Source organism: Podarcis cretensis (genome assembly GCF_951804945.1).
Source record: "Podarcis cretensis genome assembly, chromosome: 3".
NCBI lineage: Eukaryota > Metazoa > Chordata > Lepidosauria > Squamata > Lacertidae > Podarcis > Podarcis cretensis.
In genome coordinates, this window is record NC_137172.1 from 51,734,066 (window position 1) to 51,756,000 (window position 21,935).

At 40.6% G+C, this 21,935-nt stretch overlaps 1 protein-coding gene across 17 annotated transcripts in view; it reads right to left on the bottom strand.

Annotated features, from left to right (window-relative positions):
* AFDN (afadin, adherens junction formation factor) overlaps positions 1–21,935 on the bottom strand; it is a 92,782-nt gene that overhangs the window by 64,973 nt on the left and 5,874 nt on the right. For 12 of the 17 annotated variants that reach the window (XM_079971319.1, XM_079971316.1, XM_079971306.1 and 9 more), the window contains exons 2-6: positions 7,002–7,197; positions 4,698–4,813; positions 3,555–3,715; positions 707–867; positions 304–461 (exon numbers count right to left, since the gene is read on the bottom strand). In XM_079971319.1, coding sequence (XP_079827445.1) covers positions 304–461; positions 707–867; positions 3,555–3,715; positions 4,698–4,813; positions 7,002–7,197 — 792 coding nt within the window. The remainder of the gene's footprint in view (positions 1–303; positions 462–706; positions 868–3,554; positions 3,716–4,697; positions 4,814–7,001; positions 7,198–21,935) is intronic. The other 5 variants (XM_079971315.1, XM_079971309.1, XM_079971313.1 and 2 more) reach the window with 3 other exon arrangements.

Below are 21,935 nucleotides of genomic sequence, written 5' to 3' on the forward strand. Positions count from 1 at the left end.
CACTATTAGCTTTCACTAAATTCTGCTACTTTCTTCAGGGCAAGACGCCAAGCAAGTTAGCCAAGAACCCAAAAGACAAAATCACTTGACAGGATAATAAAGTTATATGACGCTAAAGCTAAGATTACAGCCCAACCATACCAACCCTAAGATCTGAAGAGCCTGAGGAACCAACTTATGTTGATACAGACAATAAATTATAAATAAGCTGAGTGGGGAATCTCCCCACCAGAACATCATCATTTAAAAAACCCAAGCAGCAGGATTTTTTCAAGAACTATTTTCTTTAATCAATTTACTCACACGAGCAATACAGTAGTCCTTGGGGTTTTCCTTTTCGAGACCATACTTCTCCAGTGCTTCAATAACTGCAAAGTCTGCTGTATCTGTGGTAGATAGCAGGATTGTCTTGTATGGTATATTTGGTTTCAAACTGTCTGCATAAATCCTCAATGTACCACCTGAAAAATACATAATTTGTAACTTAAATTAAAAATATAATGAAATGTAAGTCACACAACCTAAGCACTTGAACTGATTTTCAGTATCCACTAAAACAGCAAAAAGAAGGAACTTAGGTATTTGCGTATTTATACTTCAAAAGCCCCTGCCCTGAAGTGTCCACAGGAAGACTAATGGAAGTCAGCTCACATTCTGTAAGTTCCACCCATCCAATGAATATTATTGATTTACTCTAAATTACCACCTGAATCTGGTCTGCCATCAGAGCTCCGGAACTCTTGCATTCTCTTTTCTAGCTTTTGCTGTCTCCGTCGTTTCATTACCACCTCTGGATTAGATATTGTTCGTGTGAAACTGGTCTCAGGCATATCTTTGTAGACCTCTGCGGCAAGGCGAGAATTCTCACTGCCAAGAGTAATTTAAGGTAATAATGAAATAGCTTATTTATTTCAGCACTTTTTATACCGCCTAACACCATAGTCTAAGATAGGCTGTATCCTTATAACCTTACTGTACAATAAATATTATTCAGTTAAATCTGACATACTTAAAATGACTGCTGAAATAAAAAGGTAATTAATAGGAACTGCAAGTTCAACAAAAAGGGGAGGGTGGTTTCTCTAATTTCAGCTAGGAGGGAGTTCCACAGAGTTGGGCCCACAAGACTGAATGCACACTTCTTGTGGATACAAGCCATGGGGGACCACTAACAGTGACCCCCTTGAGACCTCAGTGACTGGTCAGGGATATAGGGAGTCAGGCACTCCTTAAGGTTTCCCTGATCCAATCTGTTATAACATGTAAATTAAAACAAGAGCCTTGAATTTGACCTAGCAGCATATGGTCAGTTTGAACCAAAAGTCTAGCTACAGTTTGTTTGCACAAGCTGGTGCTTCCAGAACAGGCTTGCAACTTGCTCTACAGCAGGCATAGGCAAACTCCGGCCCTCCAGATGTTTGGGACTACAATTCCCATCATCCCTGACCACTGGTCCCATTAGCTAGGGATGATGGGAATTGTAGTCCCAAACATCTGGAGGGCCGGAGTTTGTCATTCCTACTCTACAGAGTGCACTGCCATAATTGAGTCTTGAGGTGACCCATACATGAATCACTGTGGTCAGGCTTTTCCTGTCCCAAAACAGCTATAGTTGGTATACCAGCTGTAGCTGGTAAAAGCCTCCAGTAACAAAGATGGATCCAGGGGCAACCCTAAACAATGAACCTGCTCTTGAAGCATACAAGTGCACATCACTTAAAAGGTACAAAACAAGAAACATAAAACATACATAAAACACAACCTCCAACAATTCTATACTCTGTAGTAAACATCTACATGTTGGGGTAGAGCCAAACTTAAGTCTTCCATGAACAAAAGGGCTATTTCTATCCAGCAGAGGATTGATGACATGCATACAGTATTAGGCATCTGTCATCTGACAAACTGGAACGTGTCCAGAGGAGGGCAACCAAAATGGTCAAAGGCCTGGAAACGATGCCTTATGAAGAACGGCTAAGGGAGCTGGGCATGTTTAGCCTGGAGAAGAGGAGGTTAAGGGGTGATATGATAGCCATGCTCAAATACCGTATTTTTCGTTCTATAAGACGCACCAGACCACAAGACGCACCTAGGTTTTGGAGGAGGAAAACAAGGGGAAAAAATATTCTGAATCTCAGAAGTCAGAACAGCAATAGGGATCGCTACGCAGTGAAAGCAGCAATCCCTCTTGCTGTTTTGGCTTCTGGGATAGCTGCGCAGCTTGCATTCGCTCCATAAGACGCACACACATTTTCCCTTACTTTTTAGGAAGGAAAAAGTGAGTCTTATAGAGCAAAAAATACGGTATATAAAAGGATGTCACATAGAGGAGGGAGAAAGGTTGTTTTCTGCTGCTCCAGAGAAGCGGACACGGAGCAATGGTTCCAAACTACAAGAAAGAAGATTCCACCTAAACATTAGGAAGAACTTCCTGACAGTAAGAGCTGTTCGACAGTGGAATTTGCTGCCAAGGAGTGTGGTGGAGTCTCCTTCTTCGGAGGTCTTTAAGCAGAGGCTTGACAACCATATGTCAGGAGTGCTCTGATGGTGTTTCCTGCTTGGCAGGGGGTTGGACTCGATGGCCCTTGTGGTCTCTTCCAACTCTATGATTCTATGATTCTATGATCTACAGAGGAAAAAAGTCTCTGCTGATTATAATCAAGGAGATTTAATATTCCTAACCTCCTTCAGAAAGCTTGAGATGGATTTCACATAGTGTCCCAAATTCCATCTTTGCCTGTGCGCGTGCGCACACACAAATATACATATACTACCTAGAAAAAGGAACCTACATAAAACCATCTTCTCTTTGTTGCTGTAACTATTGGCTTTAAACAGAAGAAAAGTAACACTAAACTGAATCTCCCCATTTGGGAGAAGTCATATTTGACCAGATGAAATGCATACATTCAATGGGCAATTTACAGAACCAGATAAAAGAATTTTGTCAAAATGAAAAGAGACATTCCTGAGAATCTGAAAACTGTGTTATTCAGGCCCATTCATATGTAGTGAAACAAGCATGCTTATCCTGGTGTGGTGGTCTGGTCTGGATTGGGAGTCCACACCAGTTTCTACTGAAAATCACTTTCTCTTGACTGCTTTTGCTTTTACTGGCGTCTACAGTGAAAAACACTGCCAGGATCAGGAACACATTCTGGATTGGGACCCTATGCCCGCATTCCCCAAAATAGAAGTGACCAGGTTAAGCCTGATTGTTTACCTGTGCGTGTCTAATACAATATGTAGCTTGCCCGCATTTTTTAAAAAAAAGCATTAATGGTCACATTAGCCTGCCAATCTGCATTTCCTTCACACACTAGCTCTGGAAGAGAACAGTTAACTCATTCTCTCTGATGATGCAAACTACCTTTGGATGCAATTTATAACCCTTAAGTTATGTGACGGTATTCAATGAGAACTTGTATACACCAACCCTGAAGGAAGTACAATACAAAAACTATTCATATATTTTAAGAGACTTGTCTCCCCAAGTTAAAGTATTCATCTATATACAGATTAGACATTGTATTATTTGATGCACTGATACTCACATATCATCCCCATGAAACAGCCCATCACCATCTAAAGCTTGCCGTGATGCTTCTTTATCCCGCCTCTTTTTTTCCTTCTTTTCTTTTTTTGATAAAGTCCGTTTGAAGTTCTGAATCACTCCTTCTTTCTCTTGTTTTTCAGGGCCATTGCTTTGAGCCTTCTGAAACAAACAGTGTTTAGTATTATGATCTACTGCAACTCTGACCACATTAATTTCCAAATAAAAACTTATTTCATCTTATTTGAAACATGATGCAGAGTCAGGCGCCGTATTAGGATAGTCTGTCCTTGGAGGCAATGGATCCAATTGGTCTCCTGGCAGCCTGGGTGATCTTCTGGCTGATATGACTGGTGTTCCCATTGAAGCCCCGACTGAAGTGTGGAATATGCAAATAGCTCAGGCTGTTGATGTGTGTCCCTGAGCACTCTATCTGCTTGATAGCACCAGTTTGGCTCCTTGGTGTACACCAGAACTTAATGCAATAAAACAAGCTTCAATGCAAGAGGAGGGAATGCTGAATGCTCAGTATCAAGCCTACTGAGTGGCAGTGAAAGCAGCAAAGAAGACATACTTAGCTGCCTCCATTGCAGCCTCAGTGTGCTGTCCAGCAGAGCTTTTCCATACGTAGCATGGTTCTTTTACAGCTTGGCCCAAAGCAATACGCAGAACTGATGGTGGCTCACTGTAATTTCTTTGCGCAGAATGTTAAGGGTAAAATCACTTGCATCAACCAGGACCTCTGGAGTAATCTGACCAACTAGCCACCTCAGCAAGTGTCAGTTGAAAATTCATTGACTGTGAGCAATACTATGATATTTTAAGTTACTTTGTTGACTATGGAAGATACCCGAGAACCATTTCGCAATCAACTGCCTAGCGTCATCAGTCAAGTCAGTAGCTAGCAGAGTTGTGATCCCTGCTGGCTGCCCAGCAGTGACAATAAATCAGAGCAGACTGTCTGATGACACACACTAATAGGCTGTAGAATGTGAATATAATGGAGAAGGATTATCCAAAACTCTGTCATATGTACCCATAATACATTGCCAGATTTGTTGTTGCAAGCCCAAAGGCAATTTATGAAAACTCAAATGCATTTACAGTAGTGTCAAAAATATACAGTAATATTGCTTTCTTTTACCTTTGGAGGAAGTGCATCATTTTCATTCTTGAGTACAAATCTTCCTTCTCGATCATCTTTGTTCCAATTTAATTGTACAACTAAAGGTTTCTCATCTATATCCAATCTTCTTTCTTCTTCAAAATATGAAATAAAGCATAACTAGTGGTTACTTACTATTTCAAGATCAACGATTGCAGTACATTGACTGTTAACTTATTATCCAAACAACAAGATTTAATTTATTGCACTTCTAAAGCAGAAGACCATATCAGATCATTCAAAGCAGTGGTAGCTGACATGGTACCCTCCAGATGTTGTATGTCAGCTCCCATCATTCCTACTCATTGGTCATGCTGGTTGGAGCTGATGGGAGCTGCAGTCCATAACATTTGGAGGATACCTGGTTAGCTGCCCTGTTTTAAAATCAGAGCAGAATATGAACCACTGGCAAACTGTGCCAACAGGCTACTCAGACGATACTAATATTTATTCATTTCAAAGTTCCTTCCATAAGTGAAAGGGGGGGCTCCTCTACGGCTCCTATTTTTTATTTTTTTAAACAACAGTTATTAAGGCCATATCCTCACTACCATTTCAGATAAATATTGCTCACACAGCCAAAGCTAGAAACTGACAGGTTAGCAATTACTTCATTTTTAAAGTCATCCTTCTGCTAAGAAGTAGCCTCTCAAGAGATAGTTACAAAAACATATTTAGGAAATATCCAATTTAAATTCAAGAACATGTAATATGACTTTTTAAAATTCTGGATGTTCTGTTAGATTTTGTAAGACACTTTTGAACATCTCTATAAGAAATGGGGAATGTGGATTAAAATGTTATGATAAGAGATTAAAATAAATTTGTAAGCCTGAAACAGCTTTTAAAACCAATAAAACAAAACAGTACTTTCGCTAGATCATGCTGACTCTCAATTCAGCTTCAGTTTACCAAGACATATCCAATCCACTACCAAATCAAAACACAAACTAGTTCATAGTCAATATTCACATTCCTAAACCAGTCAAGAATGAAAGAAAATGGAGTGTCATAAACACAGTGATGATACCAAACTCCAGATAGCCAGACATCAACATCTAACAGATTAAAAAAAAATAATTAAAAACAGTACTAGCAAGACAGAAGCCCAAAGCATTTTATGTCAAGGTTACTTCTTAAAAGCTGAAACAGTAGACACTTAACAGTTCCAACCAGTCAAGAATAAGCAGAACCCACAGAAAAGCAGATATGCACACAAAAAACACTTATTACAAGCAGCCCTAGAAAACCTAATGAAGTTCCTAACTATCAGCTGGTATACAATGTTAGCATCAAATCCTGACATGAAGCCTGAAGAAAAACTTCAGTTTTTCTTTTCTAGAAAATTTGTATAATTTCCAAAAGAGAAATACACAAATGAGTAAAATACTTTAAAATAATTATGAAAGGCAATGTCTGTACGCTATATGTACATGTACTGCTTGGTATATTACAGCCTGAAGAAAAAGATGTCAATGGAAGAGAGCATTAAGGAGTATTTCAGTTTGGCTTAACAATCTTCTACTGTTATTTCTAAGACAATGAATGGTTATTCTGTTCAGATGTGCAATTCTGAGCTTTCTGTAGAAACCGTTTTCCTGCATGATTATATTAAGATTACACATTGTTTCTAGCAAGCAGGGTCCTAAAGAGAAATCAGTAGCGAGTGCGAACGAAAGAAAGTAGTTGTGTATATTGCTTAATACCAACTCTCTTTAAGAGGTGAGGTACCACATTCTGAGCCAGCTGAAATTTACAATCCATGTTCAAAAGCATTCTATTAATTAATCTTGAGAATACAATAATTCATATTATCATTACTGTGTGGACTAATAGCTGGCATCAGTTAATGAAAAATCATTCTACACTACTGTAAACCCAGCATTGTAGACATGCTTCTTTAAAAAACAAATCTCAGAACAAGTCTCCAAGCCTTCAAAAACCAATGCAAGATCTTCCTCTTCATTAAGGCATCGGGAGACTTTTTTTCTGAGGCCACATCTTGAGGTCTTACATTTTGAATCTGAATTTTCTCATATTGTAATTTGTGAGTGTGTGTCTTTGTTATGTTTTTATGTTGCAAGTTTTCAATATGTCATTTTAACTGACAATTTTGTTGTCTCTAATCAATGTAACTGCCAAGGGAAACTGCCAAGCAATGTAACTGCCAAGCAGTGATTGGAAATTACTTAATCTTCTAAGCCAAATTTTTCTCCCTCTCTCTCTGCAATTAATATAGATACAGTTTTAAGTTTTGAGTAGTCTCAAACTTAATACACTAACCTCCACTGACGTGCACTTCATAAAGTGAGTATTTAGGGGATGATAACATCCGCATATCCGGCCGAAATTTCTCCGCAAGTGTTTCTATCACATCCTGAGTTGTAGCAGTGCTAGACACACGGATACATTTTGTTGCAAAATTCCCAGCTGCTTTGTCTTGAAAATAAAATCTCATAACTCCATGGAATTCCAGATCCTGTAATGAAAGAATCAATGACATTTTGTCAATTCACTTGCTTTTTTATGTAATAATTTATTTCTATACATTTATCAATGATTTTGCCTCTCCAATACACCAAGTTATTCTTACATATTCAACACACTCCAAGAAAAAAAGTGTATGAGTGGAGAAAATAGTCTCTTATGTTTACTTTCCCTACAACTGGAAATAGCACATAACTGCCATAGCAAATAACTCTTCTTCATACCCATACCCTATATAAACTGGAGTGCTTTGATTTTAAATATGCTTAGTTCTGTATCAGAAACAGTTTAAACAAATAACTCCAAGTGAGCTGCATTTGAAACTTGACTACTGCAACGTTTTAAATTTTAGCACTTTTCATGAAGAACGTGTTTACTGATCCTAAAACAACATTTATCATGGTGAATGCATCACATTAAGATTCCACAACTGAATGATCTGTATCATAATAGTTCCAAATTACATCTTCTGCCCTATATATCTGCCTTTACCTTGAGATTTTCATCAGAGGCTCTTTTTTCAAGTTTCCCCATGTGACATGAGGTGGTGTCAACCAGAGAAAGGGCCTTCTTGGTGATGATCCCCACTTATGGAATCCACCCCCCCCCCCCGGGAGACTCAACTGGAGTCCGTGCTATAAAATTACACGAATGAAATCTGAGTTATTTGAAAACAATACACAAGGTATATATAGACTTTATAGACTGGTGTTTAAACACAGTGTATTAACTGCGCCACTGCTTCAGGTTTTATTACAACTGGTTAATTGTATTATGATCATCCTAAGCTTCATAAACCATGAATAAGTACAGAAAGGAGAAAAAACTTCAGGCAAATGCAGCAGGGTTATTTTTTATATTTTCAAAATTATGTATCCTAAAATATTTAGAATGTCCACCAAAAAAATTGTAATTATGAAAATAGATCCCTGCATTATTCCGCAATGCTAGAAACTTGTTACATGCTTTAGTACAATATCAGTCCATCTTAGTTCTCTCTCACACTCGGACTGCTACTGGCAACATCCCTTCACTTCTAGTATATTTCAAGTGGTTCTTTCTAGCTCATCTCTTAAAGGAGCATTACCCTCACAAAGCAGTCTATCTTCTTCAGACAGCCAAGGTACATGATCTGCAATAGCTGCATCTGTACATTAATGCACTATGCATTTATCAACTTGGGCTGATGTAACAACTGTGCCCCCTACATGGACAAATAAAAGCTAGTTGGAGTTCACCCAGTTCTTGTAACCTCTCAGTTTGATTACTATAATGTGTGGGTCTGCCTCTGAAAACAGTCCAGAATCTCTTCATTTGATCCAAACTAAGGTGGCCACATTATTTGAGCATGATCGATAAATACCATCCCTTTACACCAGTGCTTCATCATCTGCACTGGCTTCCCAGTCCACTTCTGGGCTCAATTCAAAACTCCAGCTTTAACCTTTAGAGCCCTAAATTCAAGTTATCGAAGTAGTTGCTATGTGAAATTCTAGGGAATTATCTGGTAAAGGGAATGCGAGACAGTTCATATACATGCACAACATAGGACTTTCATTGTTTCACAGGAATGTTTATCGTAACTAGGATAATGATATCCTACTTATACCCACAAGCATCTTGTGAACATCCAAATACTAAGCAGCAAGTAACGTACTAAAAGCCATGACAGGAATCTCTAGGTCTTACTTGCTAGGGTACACTGGAAACCTCCACATTTTCTCCACAGTACAAAACTAATGTATAAGTGCTAACTCAGCAGCTCAGCAACAAGATATGCACTCACATATATGCCCCCTTCCACCGAGGAGTACTGCCCTAGCCAGGGGAAGGGGTGCAGAAGAAGGGAGGGGGCAGAAGTCCTCCTGAGACTTGTGAAACCTGGAGGGTCAAAGTGATAACTAACTAAATAAATAAATATGGGAGCCACTCATAAATTGTATGTAAAAACAGATTGGTTAGCCTTGCAAAAATAATAATCAAGAAATGACCCCCACCTTCCTATCTACTCAAGTGATTTGCTCACTCCATAACTTACCCCATTTGCTCACCACATACCCCACATACTTCCAGGAGGAAAAAGAGAAATCATCATTTACACCAGGGGTCAGCAACCTTTTTCAGCCGTGGACCGGTCCATCATCCCTCAGACCATTTTTTTTTTTTTTGGGGGGGGGATACACGAATTCCTATGCCCCACAAATAACCCAGAGATGCATTTTAAATAAAAGCACACATTCTACTCATGTAAAAACACGCTGATTCCTGGACCATCCACGGGCCGGATTGAGAAGGCAACTGGGCCGCATGCGGCCCATGGGCCTTAGGTTGCCTATCCCTGATTTACACTGTGCTGTTTTACAGTGCAGTACTAACAGCAGTCCCTGCCACTAGTCCTCCAAGTTATGAATGCCAACATTTTTTCATGGGTCAGAGAGAAACAGTTGTGGCATGTGAGCAGCTCTTCAGAAACTAAGCACATACTTTCTCTTGATCTCTCTCCCTGCAATTCACTAAACCAAATTCAGATACGCTAATGCAGGAAGACTCATTGGCTCTCTGCCCTAGTCTTCATCTACTTTCTAAAAGGCAATAATAGATCTAGGCACATATGACTCTCAGGGGAGAGCATTCCACAACAGATAAGGTGTGGCAAAAGCTGAACATTTATAATTTATAACTCACATTTCCTCTCTGAATAGAGATGCCCAAAACAGCTAAAGAAATACACCAACAACATAGCAATGATATTTCATTTAAAAAAATCTCCACCACAACAAAACATCCAAGAACTGAACACAAGAGAGCCAGACTATAAAACCCCCAAAAACCACAAAAGTCAAAAGCTTTTTATAAAAGAACTTTCTAGTTGAATGAACACCAGCAAAGGAGGAGATAACCTAACCTCCTGTGGCAGGGAGTTCCATATAAATTATGGCTCTATTTACTCCATTGGCATTAGGAATTGTCTGAAGCACTGTTACAAAGTTTTATGTTTATATATACAATGCAGAGTTAGGAGCAAAAGTTCCAATTTGAATGTCTTAAGAACTACCCAAAATGCCTGTTGTTTCAATAGCTAAGTTGCATGCACAGACAAAGAACTTCTGCATATTGTAAAGGCCACTCGGGCCCTCTGCAGAAAGATGCCCCTGTGGAATCTCTGTCAATGAAGGCTGAATACCCAGTGTTAGGAAGAAGGGGCTCTCGTCACAAATTTTTCCAAATACAAATTTGTCCTAAATACAATGCTTTATCATAAAATTGTATGACGACCATTAATTGACATGCAAGGGAAAGGGTACATTAGGCTAAACCTGAAGTGGTCACCAAGGACAGCAATTTAAAAAAATGATGCCTGTTTCTATTTAGACAGCAATACAGTATTCTGAATTCTATTTTTTGGTAGAGTGCAATGAAATGTTAGGAACTGGCTTTTCAGATTGGGTAGATAGACATAAAGAAGAGCCATGGTAGATCATAAAAAATACTCTCTTCTCTTACACCCTTTTGCTCTCTGTTCTCGGCGATCAACCAAATGCACATGGGAAGCTCAAAAGCAGAACATGAAGGCAATATTCCTCTCCCACTTGTTCCTAGTAGTCACTGAAAGCTTTGTCTTCAATAAAGTTGTCTAATCTCCCATTAAACACAGACAAGCAAAACGACTTAACACTGTGATAGCTGGGCTGTACAAGGACCCCTAAAATGCAAAGAATGCATCTCAGGTAGACTGAGAGTTAATCACAACACATTCATCTGCATTACAGTGTCACACATTTAAAACTTCATGAGTCTGTTACCTCCCATTTCCAATCCCATTATCTGGGATAAGGATTGTTTTTTGCACCTTCTCAACTGTGTTCCAGACAATTTACTCACCACTACCACAATTCCTGGGACGCAGGTGGCGCTGTGGGTTAAAGCCTCAGCGCCTAGGGCTTGCCGATCGAAAGGTCAGCGGTTCGAATCCCTGCGGCGGGGTGCGCTCCCGCTGCTCGGTCCCAGCGCCTGCCAACCTAGCAGTTCGAAAGCACCTCCGGGTGCAAGTAGATAAATAGGGACCGCTTACCAGCGGGAAGGTAAACGGCGTTTCCGTGTGCGGCTCTGGCTCGCCAGATGCAGCTTTGTCACGCTGGCCACGTGACCCGGAAGTGTCTCCGGACAGCGCTGGCCCCTGGCCTCTTAAGTGAGATGGGCGCACAACCCCAGAGTCTGTCAAGACTGGCCCGTACGGGCAGGGGTACTTTTACCTTTACCTTTACCACAATTCCTACCAGTCACCACCACCAAACAGAGTTAAACAGGACACAAACAGAACTGAGCCAAGCCCTAACTTCACAGGTCCCATTTGGAGTTCAGAGTCCTTCTCCACCTTTTCCAGATTTGTATCTCCCATATAACATTAGACTCTGTTCAACACAAATTTCAAGATGAGTGCTCACAATATTGTTGGCAATTCAGCTACAATGTAAGTGGTACAATTATTACCAATGCCTACAAAAGTGTATTAATACATTAAGAAAGTAGTCTGATATAGACTTAAGACAAGAATGAGTTGTCTGAGTCAGCAGGTCTACCTTTTCCTTATGAAAGGATACACTAGCCCTCACATTCAGCCTTATATAAAAACTATCTTTTAACTAGAGAAATAGCCTACAGTTTTCCTGGGCTACTTATCTTCTTGTTACCTAACCCTTCTTCAGAACTTGGGTTAACTATATCCCATTTTATTACTCGACCAGCTTTTCCCCCTACTAAATGCGAGCATCTAGAAGGTCATGTTTCTGTTTTCTTGCTATCAAACAATAGCATATATTAATATTATGCCCAACAGAACACAAGAGTAACAATGACAAAAAAAAATGCTACTGAATATATAACAAAAACAGACAAAGGGGGAAAGCAAAGAATTGTGGGTATCTCTTACAAAAGCATTTCTTATCATTACAGGACACAACATGGGAAACTCTATGAAAATGTCCCAGAATCACAGAATCATGTGTGAGAACATGCATTTTTTCCCATTAATCAAGCTGAAAGCAAAGACATGTTCAGCTACATTACTTTATAACATTACGTTTTTAAATTGGACAGACATAAACTTCATATTAAATGCCGAAAGTCTACTGTATGTACAGATTTAGTTACAGAAGGGCTAACAGCAATGAGAGAAATGATAAAATATTTGAAAATGAATTTCAAGTGAAAGCAACAATAGTCTGAAGAGAGACAAAAAACAGTACAGTCATACCTCGGGTTACAGACGCTTCAGGTTGTGTTTTTTTGGGTTACGGACCCCTGAAACCTGGAAGTACCAGAACAGGTTACTTCCAGGTTTCGGCGGTTGCGCATGCGCAAAGTGCTGAATCGCAACCCGCGCGTGCGCAGATGTGCCGCTGTGGGTTGCGAACGTGCATCCGGAAAGGATTCCATTCGCAACCCGAGCACCCACTGTATTGTTGAGAAACAGTGCCAATGAAATATTCCATAAACCAATAATATATTCAGTGCTTTGGTTGTTATGAAAACCCTACAAATGTGTTAAGGATCATAAGAATCTAAGCTTATCCATGTTTGCTTTGAACACACATTCCTGCCATCTGATTACAAAAAAGAGCAAGAAAGAAACAGCTTGATATGACAGTAAGGGATCCCAGAGAGGAGACTGCAGCATTCCTGGCCCAGACCTCCTCCTGCACTGCTGCAAGCTAAGCCATGGTTTGGCCAAGCATGTTATCCAAACCCAGGTTTTTGCTTTGTCTTCTCCAAACAAACCATGAGCTGCAAACCACAAAACAAATATTGGTTACAGTTTGTGGTTTTTCTAGAGCAGGGTTTCCGAAACTTGAGTGTCCAGCTGTTTTTGAATTACAATTACAATAATCCCTGACCATTGGTCACGCTAGCTAGGGATGATGCGAGTTGTAGTCCAAAAACAGCTGGAGACCAAAGTTGGGGAAACCCTGGTCAAGAGGAAGAGAAACAAGAGCCCACCGTGCCCAACTGTCTTTTGATCCACCTTTCTTTATGTCAAGTTGGTTACACAAGACACTGCGATCACAACCTGAACATTGATCCCAGAGGGAATGACAACAGGATTGTGCTTGTAAAGCCCATGAATTCAAAGTCAACTTCTTACGCACGCTGATTATTTGACAGAGCTTGAACAAATCAACACACCTTTGTATATTTATATTCATGCTTACTATACTGCTTTGTTTGCTTATTATTTGCAGGCTACAACATGTTCCACTTGTATTGCAGCTTGCAAAAAACAAGCAAACCACCACAATACAACTTTAAAAAATCAGTGCTGTAATGGTATTTTGAGAGTTCGTAGTTCGCTATTTAATCTTGTTATATTTGTTTAATTTCTATTTTATAAGTTAGCCCGAAAAATATTTAAACTGAAAGGCAGAAAGTTTTAAATAAATAAAACTAAAAAGAAAAGCAATCAAGTATATTACTGTACAAAGAGAATTACATACATAAACCACTCTGAGCGCTTTATTGCTTAGACAGTAATTCAGTTGTACAAGCTAACAAACTTGTCACATTTTGCATGGATGTGATTTTTAATGTTCTAATGAACCAAAATCAGATTTTCTCAAGGAAATACTTCTTCATGACTATGGCTAGCATGTTGGGATTCACCTAATTACGTCACATATAATTAATACCATCATGGCATGTTCAATGGAAGGTTTTTCTTCCCAAATTTTGACCATCTCCCCCTTTCTCCTGTTGTGATATAGCCCATCCTATTTTAGGGGTTCAGGAAGGGATAAGGGGGTGGAAAAGCCACTTTCTCTCAACACCCTTTCACCAACACTTCTCTGAATAAATATATATGCATATCCTGTGTATGACAAGAAAACTTGTGTGGCAACTCTGGTCAGCTCCGGTACATACTCAGAAGGAAATGCTGTCACTTGCCTCAGATGAATCAGAACGTTGCCTTAAATAAAAATTGAATGAACAGCATTCTACCATACCACATTCCACAGGCAGAAATACCATGACATCAGTAATAATGCAGGTCATCTTAAATATATTTCATCCATTCTAATAATATGCAGTGCAAGAATTTCAATCTCATTTTCAGATCACTAGGTCAGGGTATTCTGACTGAAAGCCAAAGGCCAAATCTGCCCATAATTGCTACAGCGGGGAGAGCCTCCCTTCCTTTCCCTTTACCTGCCACTGATTGATGGCCAATCACACAAACCTCTCTTATACCTGTTTCCACTCCAGACCAGAAGGCCAGAAGCAGCACAAATAGCATTGTTTTGAAGCTTGCAACAGATTTATTTCTACAGCCTTGAATTGAAGTCTATTGTTCTATAACATGTCTGCAATTCCATGGAGTAGCAATACAACTATCTGCTGAATGTAACAGGTTATTCAACCATTAATTCAAGTGCAGTGGTACACAAAGGCAGGACACAAAACCATAGAATGCTCATAAGGATTATGAAAGTTTATTTACTATTGGACACACACAAGATTAAATCCTGGCTGAGAGTGATTCTTTCTAACCTACTGAAGCCCAGGAAATTTTTTTTTAAAAAAAAATTCAACTACTGCGCATTTAAAGTTGCATCCTCTTCATATGATGTCCCAAAGAGCACATGTGTTGTCCCAGAGTTTGATTTTGTCTCCCATACTTTTTAACACCTATATGAAGCCACCAGGAGAGGTTATCAGAGAACCTGGGGTGATGTGTTGTCAGTACAATGGTGACACTCAACTCTTTCTCTGGGGTTTGAAGGAACAGCCTGATCTAGATAATGTTGCATTCCCCTAAATAAGCAGGTGTGTAGCTTCAGTGGCAAATAAGCAATAAGCACTCTCCCAATGCTACTCTCTACAGAGAGGATCACAACCACTACAGTTCAGTGTCTCCAATAGCAATCTCAGAGTGGGTCCGGGAGGATGCAATGGTAAATGGTATCAAAAGCCACAGAAAAATCAAGAACAGTAACATTCCCCATGTCCCACCCTCAATCAAGAAATTAGGGCAACAAAGGCTGATTCAGTCCTATATCCAGGCCTGAACCAAGAACAGGAAGGATAATCTGGACTACAGTAATATATTCTATGAGGGGCTGCCCTTGAAAATGGTACAGAGGTTTCAAAAGAGAAAACCTTCCTCCACACCTCTGCAATGGCCTCTGCAGATTTTAAGAGGCAGGCAAGGCAAGCAAGCAGAGGGGAAGAAGGTGTTTTTTTCAGGTATTGGTGACTTAAATCATGTAGGGTTTTATACGTCATCATGAGCACATTAAGCCAGGTCAAAAATGCCAATGGCAACAATGCAATACTGTCTCCTAACACTGATTCAGCACCTGCACTGCCTCTCCTTATTCAGATGGAATGGATATCCTCAGCAAGCCATTGATAACACTTCAATTAATTTTGGAAGAGGAGGTACCAATGAATCAAAAAGGAGCAAACATTAAACTTTCAATCTCAAGAATCAGGGAGAGAGTTTATTTGAGCATTACGCATAAAATGTTTTACTGATAAGAAATCTTAAAATTATCATAATGAAAACCAGTTAACACCATCTCCGTTAACACCGTCTCTCAATTCTCTAGATCTCTACAGCATCAGAGCATACCAGTCTCAAAGTTACTACTTCATTACACAGCTTCCTGCCCCACCTTCAGTTACACAGGCCAAACCAGAAACTATTTTTTATAACACCTCTCTGGGTTGTATGAGTCATCATCTTACTTCCTTTTATAATACAATCAAAACAGCTGCTCAGATTTAAAACAGATAACACTCAATGAACCTATGTTTTCCTTCAGATCAGAGAACACAGTAGCCACCTTTTATGGGGAATTTGCTAAGCTAGTTTATTGTGGCAAAACAGAATGCAAAGTTTGAAATTATCAACCCGAATGAGAAGCTAACTATTAAGTTATTCAGGACAAAACTGCTTTCTCAAAAGTTTTTCTTCTTTCATAAATATTCAACAAAAATATTAAGGTAACAGCTATGATGCATTTTGCCACAAGAAAATATTAATGCATAAGAACAGGGGGTGGGATACCATTTTGAGTCTAAGGTCTAGATCCAGAACTGTCCAACCCTTCCTGTCCCAGCAGCACTCTTGTTGAAGACCACTCCCCCATCCTGCAAAAAGACAAAAAAGGATTGAAAAAGCTAAAACACATTTTTAGTCTAATTGCTGGGAAAGCAGTTTCCATTCAAAGTAAACTGTTTCTCCCAGTACTGTTCTTTGAAGCTGGCCCACACTTATCCTTTCGACCTCTAATAGAGACGGAGAGAAACTAGCCTACTGCACAAAGATTTTAAAAACTGTTATTTGTTGCTTCACCCATTTTTGCTTTGGGCAAAACCAGCACCTCTGGCAGGTGGCCCCAAGAAGTTTGCCCCTGAGCTGGAACAAGTTCCCTACCCCTGCAGTAAGATCATTTACTAACTGAAAATGTCAATAAGACTATACTGTGACTAACCCGTATTTATTTATAATTTGAGAAATCAACATACTACAGAACTCTGGTACAGTGGTTCCTCGGGTTAATAACTTAATTCGTTCTGGAGGTCTGTTCTTAACCTGAAATGGTTCTTAACCTGAAGACCAATTTAGCTAATGGGGCCTCCTGCTGCCGCTGCACGATTTCTGTTCTCATCCTGAAGCAAAGTTCTTAACCCGAGGTAATATTTCTGGGTTAGCGGAGTCTGTAACCTGAAGCGTATGTAACCTGAAGTGTATGTAACCCGAGGTACCATTGTAGTTGGATGGCATAAAATAGGAATAAAAGATTACCGGGGGCAGGATGTCAGCAGATGACCCTAATGAGATCCAAAATGACATATCTTGGATCTTATTTAATACCCTTGATGATGTGCAGCCCCTGGTTCCACTAGAAAGTTCACAACACATCCTTGAACTAATAGATCGCCTTTGTTTGATCCTGAAGTCAGATATTTCCCCCATTGTTTATTCTTTTACATAGAAAGCTGTCTTACTCCTGTTTAACAGGAGGACAATGGATTTCAGTTAATAAATTTGAAATTTAACATGTTTATATTAGACTGAATTGTGAAAGTTTTTTCTAACTGACATAATAAACTAATACAAAAACCCAATGTATATTTTTCAAGATGATTCTTATGCATCTTAGCAGAAGCAAGAGAAAAAAACAAAGTGGGAGGAAGCTCAGGTAGGTGGAGCAGGATATAGGTTACTACCTGCTGAAGAATTTTCACAGTGCTGAAGTATGAGGGATCCTTTTGTCTTGGTCACATTGCTGTTACAGTACTTGTCTTCTAAGATCTAGTGTCAGGACAGGCTATGATATAAATACAATATACAGCCAAGATTTCAATCACAATCCGAGACGGCTCTGGTTGTCCTAACAGATGATCTCCGTAGACAACTGGATTGAGGTGGGTCGGGACTGCTGATTCTTTTAGATTTGTCAGCAGCCTTTGACATGGTCGATCATGATCTTCTGGACCACAGCCTCGCCAACAATGGGAATACAGGGCATAGCCCATAAATGGCTGTGCTCTTTTATCTCTGGTCAGGAACAGAGGGTGACGCTAAGGAAGGAGATATCGTTGTGCCACTCCTTAGTGTGTGGAGTGCCGCAGGGTGCAATCCTCTCCCCAATTCTTTTTAACATCTTTATGCGCCCCCTTGCCCAGATTGTCCGGAGCTTTGGGCTGGGATGTCACCAATATGCTGATGATACTCAGCTCTATCTGCTGATGGATGGCCACACCAACTCAGCCCCAGACACACTGACCAGATGCTTGGAAGCTGTGGCTGGATGGTTTCGTGGGAGCCGAATGAAACTAAATTCTTAGAAGACAGAGGTCCTCTGGCTGGGTTGGGATGGTATGGGGATGAGGGACCAACTCCCTTCTCTTGCGGGGGCTCAATTAGTGCCATTGCCTTCCGTTAAGAGTTTGGGTGTAATCCTTGACACCTCCCTTTCCATGGAGGCGCAGGTTACAGCAACAGCCAAGGCGACATTTTTCCACCTTCGCTGCGTCAAGCAGTTGGTCCCTTACCTTTCCCTCCCCGACCTGGCCACAGTGATCCATGCGATGGTCACCTCCTGGCTTGACTACTGTAATTTGCTCTATGCAGGGCTGCCCTTGAAGCTGTCCCAGAAACTCCAGCGGGTGCAGAATGCCTCAGCGAGGCTCCTCACGGGGTCTCTGCCATGGGAGCATATTCACCCAGGGCTTTTCCAGCTGCACTGGCTCCCGGTGGAGTACAGGGTCAGATTTAAGGTGCTGGTTTTGACCTTTAAAGCCCTTCACAGCCTAGGACCCTCGTACCTATGGGACCGCCTCTCCCGGTATGCCCCACGAAAGACCTTAAGGCCCATAAACAGCAACACCCTAGAGGTCCCGGGCCCTAAGGAAATTAGATTAGCCTCAACCAGAGCCAGGGCTTTTTCAACACTGGCTCCAGCCTGGTGGAACGCTCTCTCTCATGAGACCAGGGCCCTGCAGGATCTGATTTCTTTCCGCAGGGCCTGTAAGAGTTGTTCCGCCTGGCCTTTGGCTTAGAGTCAATTTGATTCCCTCCCTACTGATTCCCTACTGTTATTCTGATAGATAAACTACAGCAAAGCACATACAACATTTCAGATACACTGGCATCTTACAATCTCTTAAGGTTTCCCATCTTATAAACAAAGATACACAATAGTTCCTTTATTTCTAAGCCCAAAACTTTTACTATTCTAACCACGAGCTCTAGCCTTATAGGTTCAGAAAACTTGAAACATACCTTAGTTTTCATAGATTACCAATTTACTTAAAAAGAAGCATCAGTTAGCATCACTCCATAAACATTTTCAAAGTGTGATCCTTTCAATGAATAATTACTAAAAATCAGTCAGGACACAATCCTATGACCCTTTGCAGCTGCCACAGGATATTACAAATCTACCTGTCCACAGGGAGAGAGGGAGGTCCACCTCCAGAGGCCTCCTCAAGATTAAAAGGGTACGTCAAGAGTAGATCTAGGGAGGCTTTGGACCTGAGGGCTCCTATTCACTTGACACAGGAGGGAAAATATGCCAGCCCTGGAGATGGTGCCCTCATTTTCTCTTCATCCACTCTCCCTCACCATCCACCCAGTAATTACAAGTCAGATTTGGCAGTTGCTTTGGCCACAGGTTTTCCCTCCCCCACTCCATTAGGATTGTTCTGCCCAATAATTTCAGGAGTGTCAGGCAATTGTAGAAGTTTCTGCTTGCCAGTAACAATAGGTATCTGAATCTCTGAATCACACATTATCCCTGTATGCAGTGTTTAATCAGTTAGATTAGCCTAGTTTAAAAAAAAACAGCAACATCTGATTGATATGCAGGGGAGTCCCAATGTATAAACATCTGCTGCCTATTTTAAAAAGCTGTTATTAAACTTACATATAAACACTATGAATGACAAGCATCATCTTAAAAGAGGCATTCACCCCTATGGCGGCTGCTACAACATGCATGCACAATCTGAAAATATAACAAATGTCCTTTTTTACTTCAGAGGAGCTACAATTTCTTTCATATTCACATTTAAAATGATTACTTGATTAACGCTGCAATCTTGCACAGATGTATCCTACACAGACATTTCAGAGAATAAATCCCGCCAAACTCAGTAGAACTTACTTACTTATTTATTTTAATTCATACGAAGATCACAGGGCAGTTCACAAAATAAAAAAACAAAATGAGAGCACAATATACATAACACAAAAAACCCAATATTCACCCCCCAATCATGTTTAAAAGGCCAAAGTACCATCCCCTATATTAGAAATAACTGAATGATATAAGCAATACAGATCACTAAGGCATCAGCCAAACTCTTACTTCTTAGTTACTAATAATATTTGCATTGAAATGTTATCTTGGGCATAATGTGTAGCAGCACAATTATGAGCTTGTGCTACTGCAGGTAAACAGCAAATCAATGTCTGTGAACCAGGTCAGAGGGGTGCAGGAATCAACCTGTTTCTCCAAAAACTCCTTATTAATTTTAGTGAGAACAGCTTTGTGCCCATCTCTTTGGCCACAGAGCCTATATAATGACACAATAAAGGTAAAGGTACCCCTGCCCATACGGGCCAGTCGTGTCCGACTCTAGGGTTGTGCGCCCATCTCACTTAAGCGGCCGGGGGCCAGCGCTGTCCGGAGACACTTCCGGGTCGCATGGCCAGCGTGACGAAGCTGCTCTGGCGAGCCAGCACCAGCGCAGCACACGGAAACGCCGTTTACCTTCCCGCTATAAAGCGGTACCTATTTATCTACTTGCACTTAGGGGTGCTTTCAAACTGCTAAGTGGGCAGGAGCTGAGACCGAAAGACGGGAGCTCACCCCGCCGCGGGGATTCGAACCGCCAACCATGCGATTGGCAAGTCCTAGGTACTGAGGTTTTACCCACAGCGCCACCCGCGTCCCTAATGACACAATAGAAAGAGGCAAAAGCAGAAAATGGGACTGTTGTGTCACAGTCACACTTTTAGATCTAGAACAAGGGATACAAGACATCCTCTTATTTCATATGCAATATTCAAAAGCGGTCATAGATTCATATAATCAGACTGTTAAATGATAGGCTCTTTGTATCATGTACTGCTTATTGTATGGAATACAATAAAAGCATTCCTCTTTCAATCTTTGATATAGCACTTACATGATGCAAATGTCACGGGCAATCTCAAGTATTTACTTTTAGAGATGATTTTATTATTATTTATTGAATGTATACCCCATTATTTCAATTTATTTCTATGTATTTGAATTGCTCAGGCTACCTTACAATATTTTTTAAAAGAACATTAAATAGCAAAACATAAAAGAATTCAGGTGCAACAGATAAAAATATATTTAAAATTAGTGCTAATCATATAAAGATCATCAACCCAGACCCTGTGATCATCATGATGCCCCACAAGAGGTCCAAAGGGTGGCAACACAAGAATAAACATTTCCCCCCCTTTTTAGAAAGATACTGGTGAGTGTCCTGCCTACTCCTGATGCAAAACAAGGTACAGTGGTACCTCTGGTTACATACGCTTCAGGTTACATACGCTTCAGGTTACAGACTCCGCTAACCCAGAAATATTACCTCGGGTTAAGAACTTTGCTTCAGGATGAGAACAGAAATTGCGCGGCGGCGGCAGGAGGCCCCATGAGCTAAAGTGGTCTTTGAGTTAAGAACCGTTTCAGGTTAAGAACAGACCTCCAGAACGAATTAAGTTCTTAACCCGAGGTACCACTGTACATGTTTCAGAAAAAAAGAATGTGGGTAGGGGATGTGGAGGCAAGGAAGGGGTCTAAACAAGATGAGGGAGAAAAGCCAACTCCTGCAGTGTAGACTGTTTGAAAGAATGGCACAAAGAAGACTTCAGGGATGGTTCCAAAAAGCTAAAGAAATGAGGATGTGGTGCACCCTCAGTTATAGGAAAAACCTATCATATTACCTCACTCTCAAAAAGGCCTTTTCACAGAAATCCAACATAAAAAGCAGTCACCTTATAAAAAATCACTGTTGGTACATATAGCTCAGTACTGCCTACACTGACTGGCAGCAGCTCTCCAGGGTTTCCTGAAGAGGTCTCTCATACCTGTACCTGGAGATGCCAGGGACTGGAACTGTGGCCTTCTGCATAAAAAGCAGATGTTCTACCATGGAACTACAGCCTTTCCTCTGGTTTGGACCAGA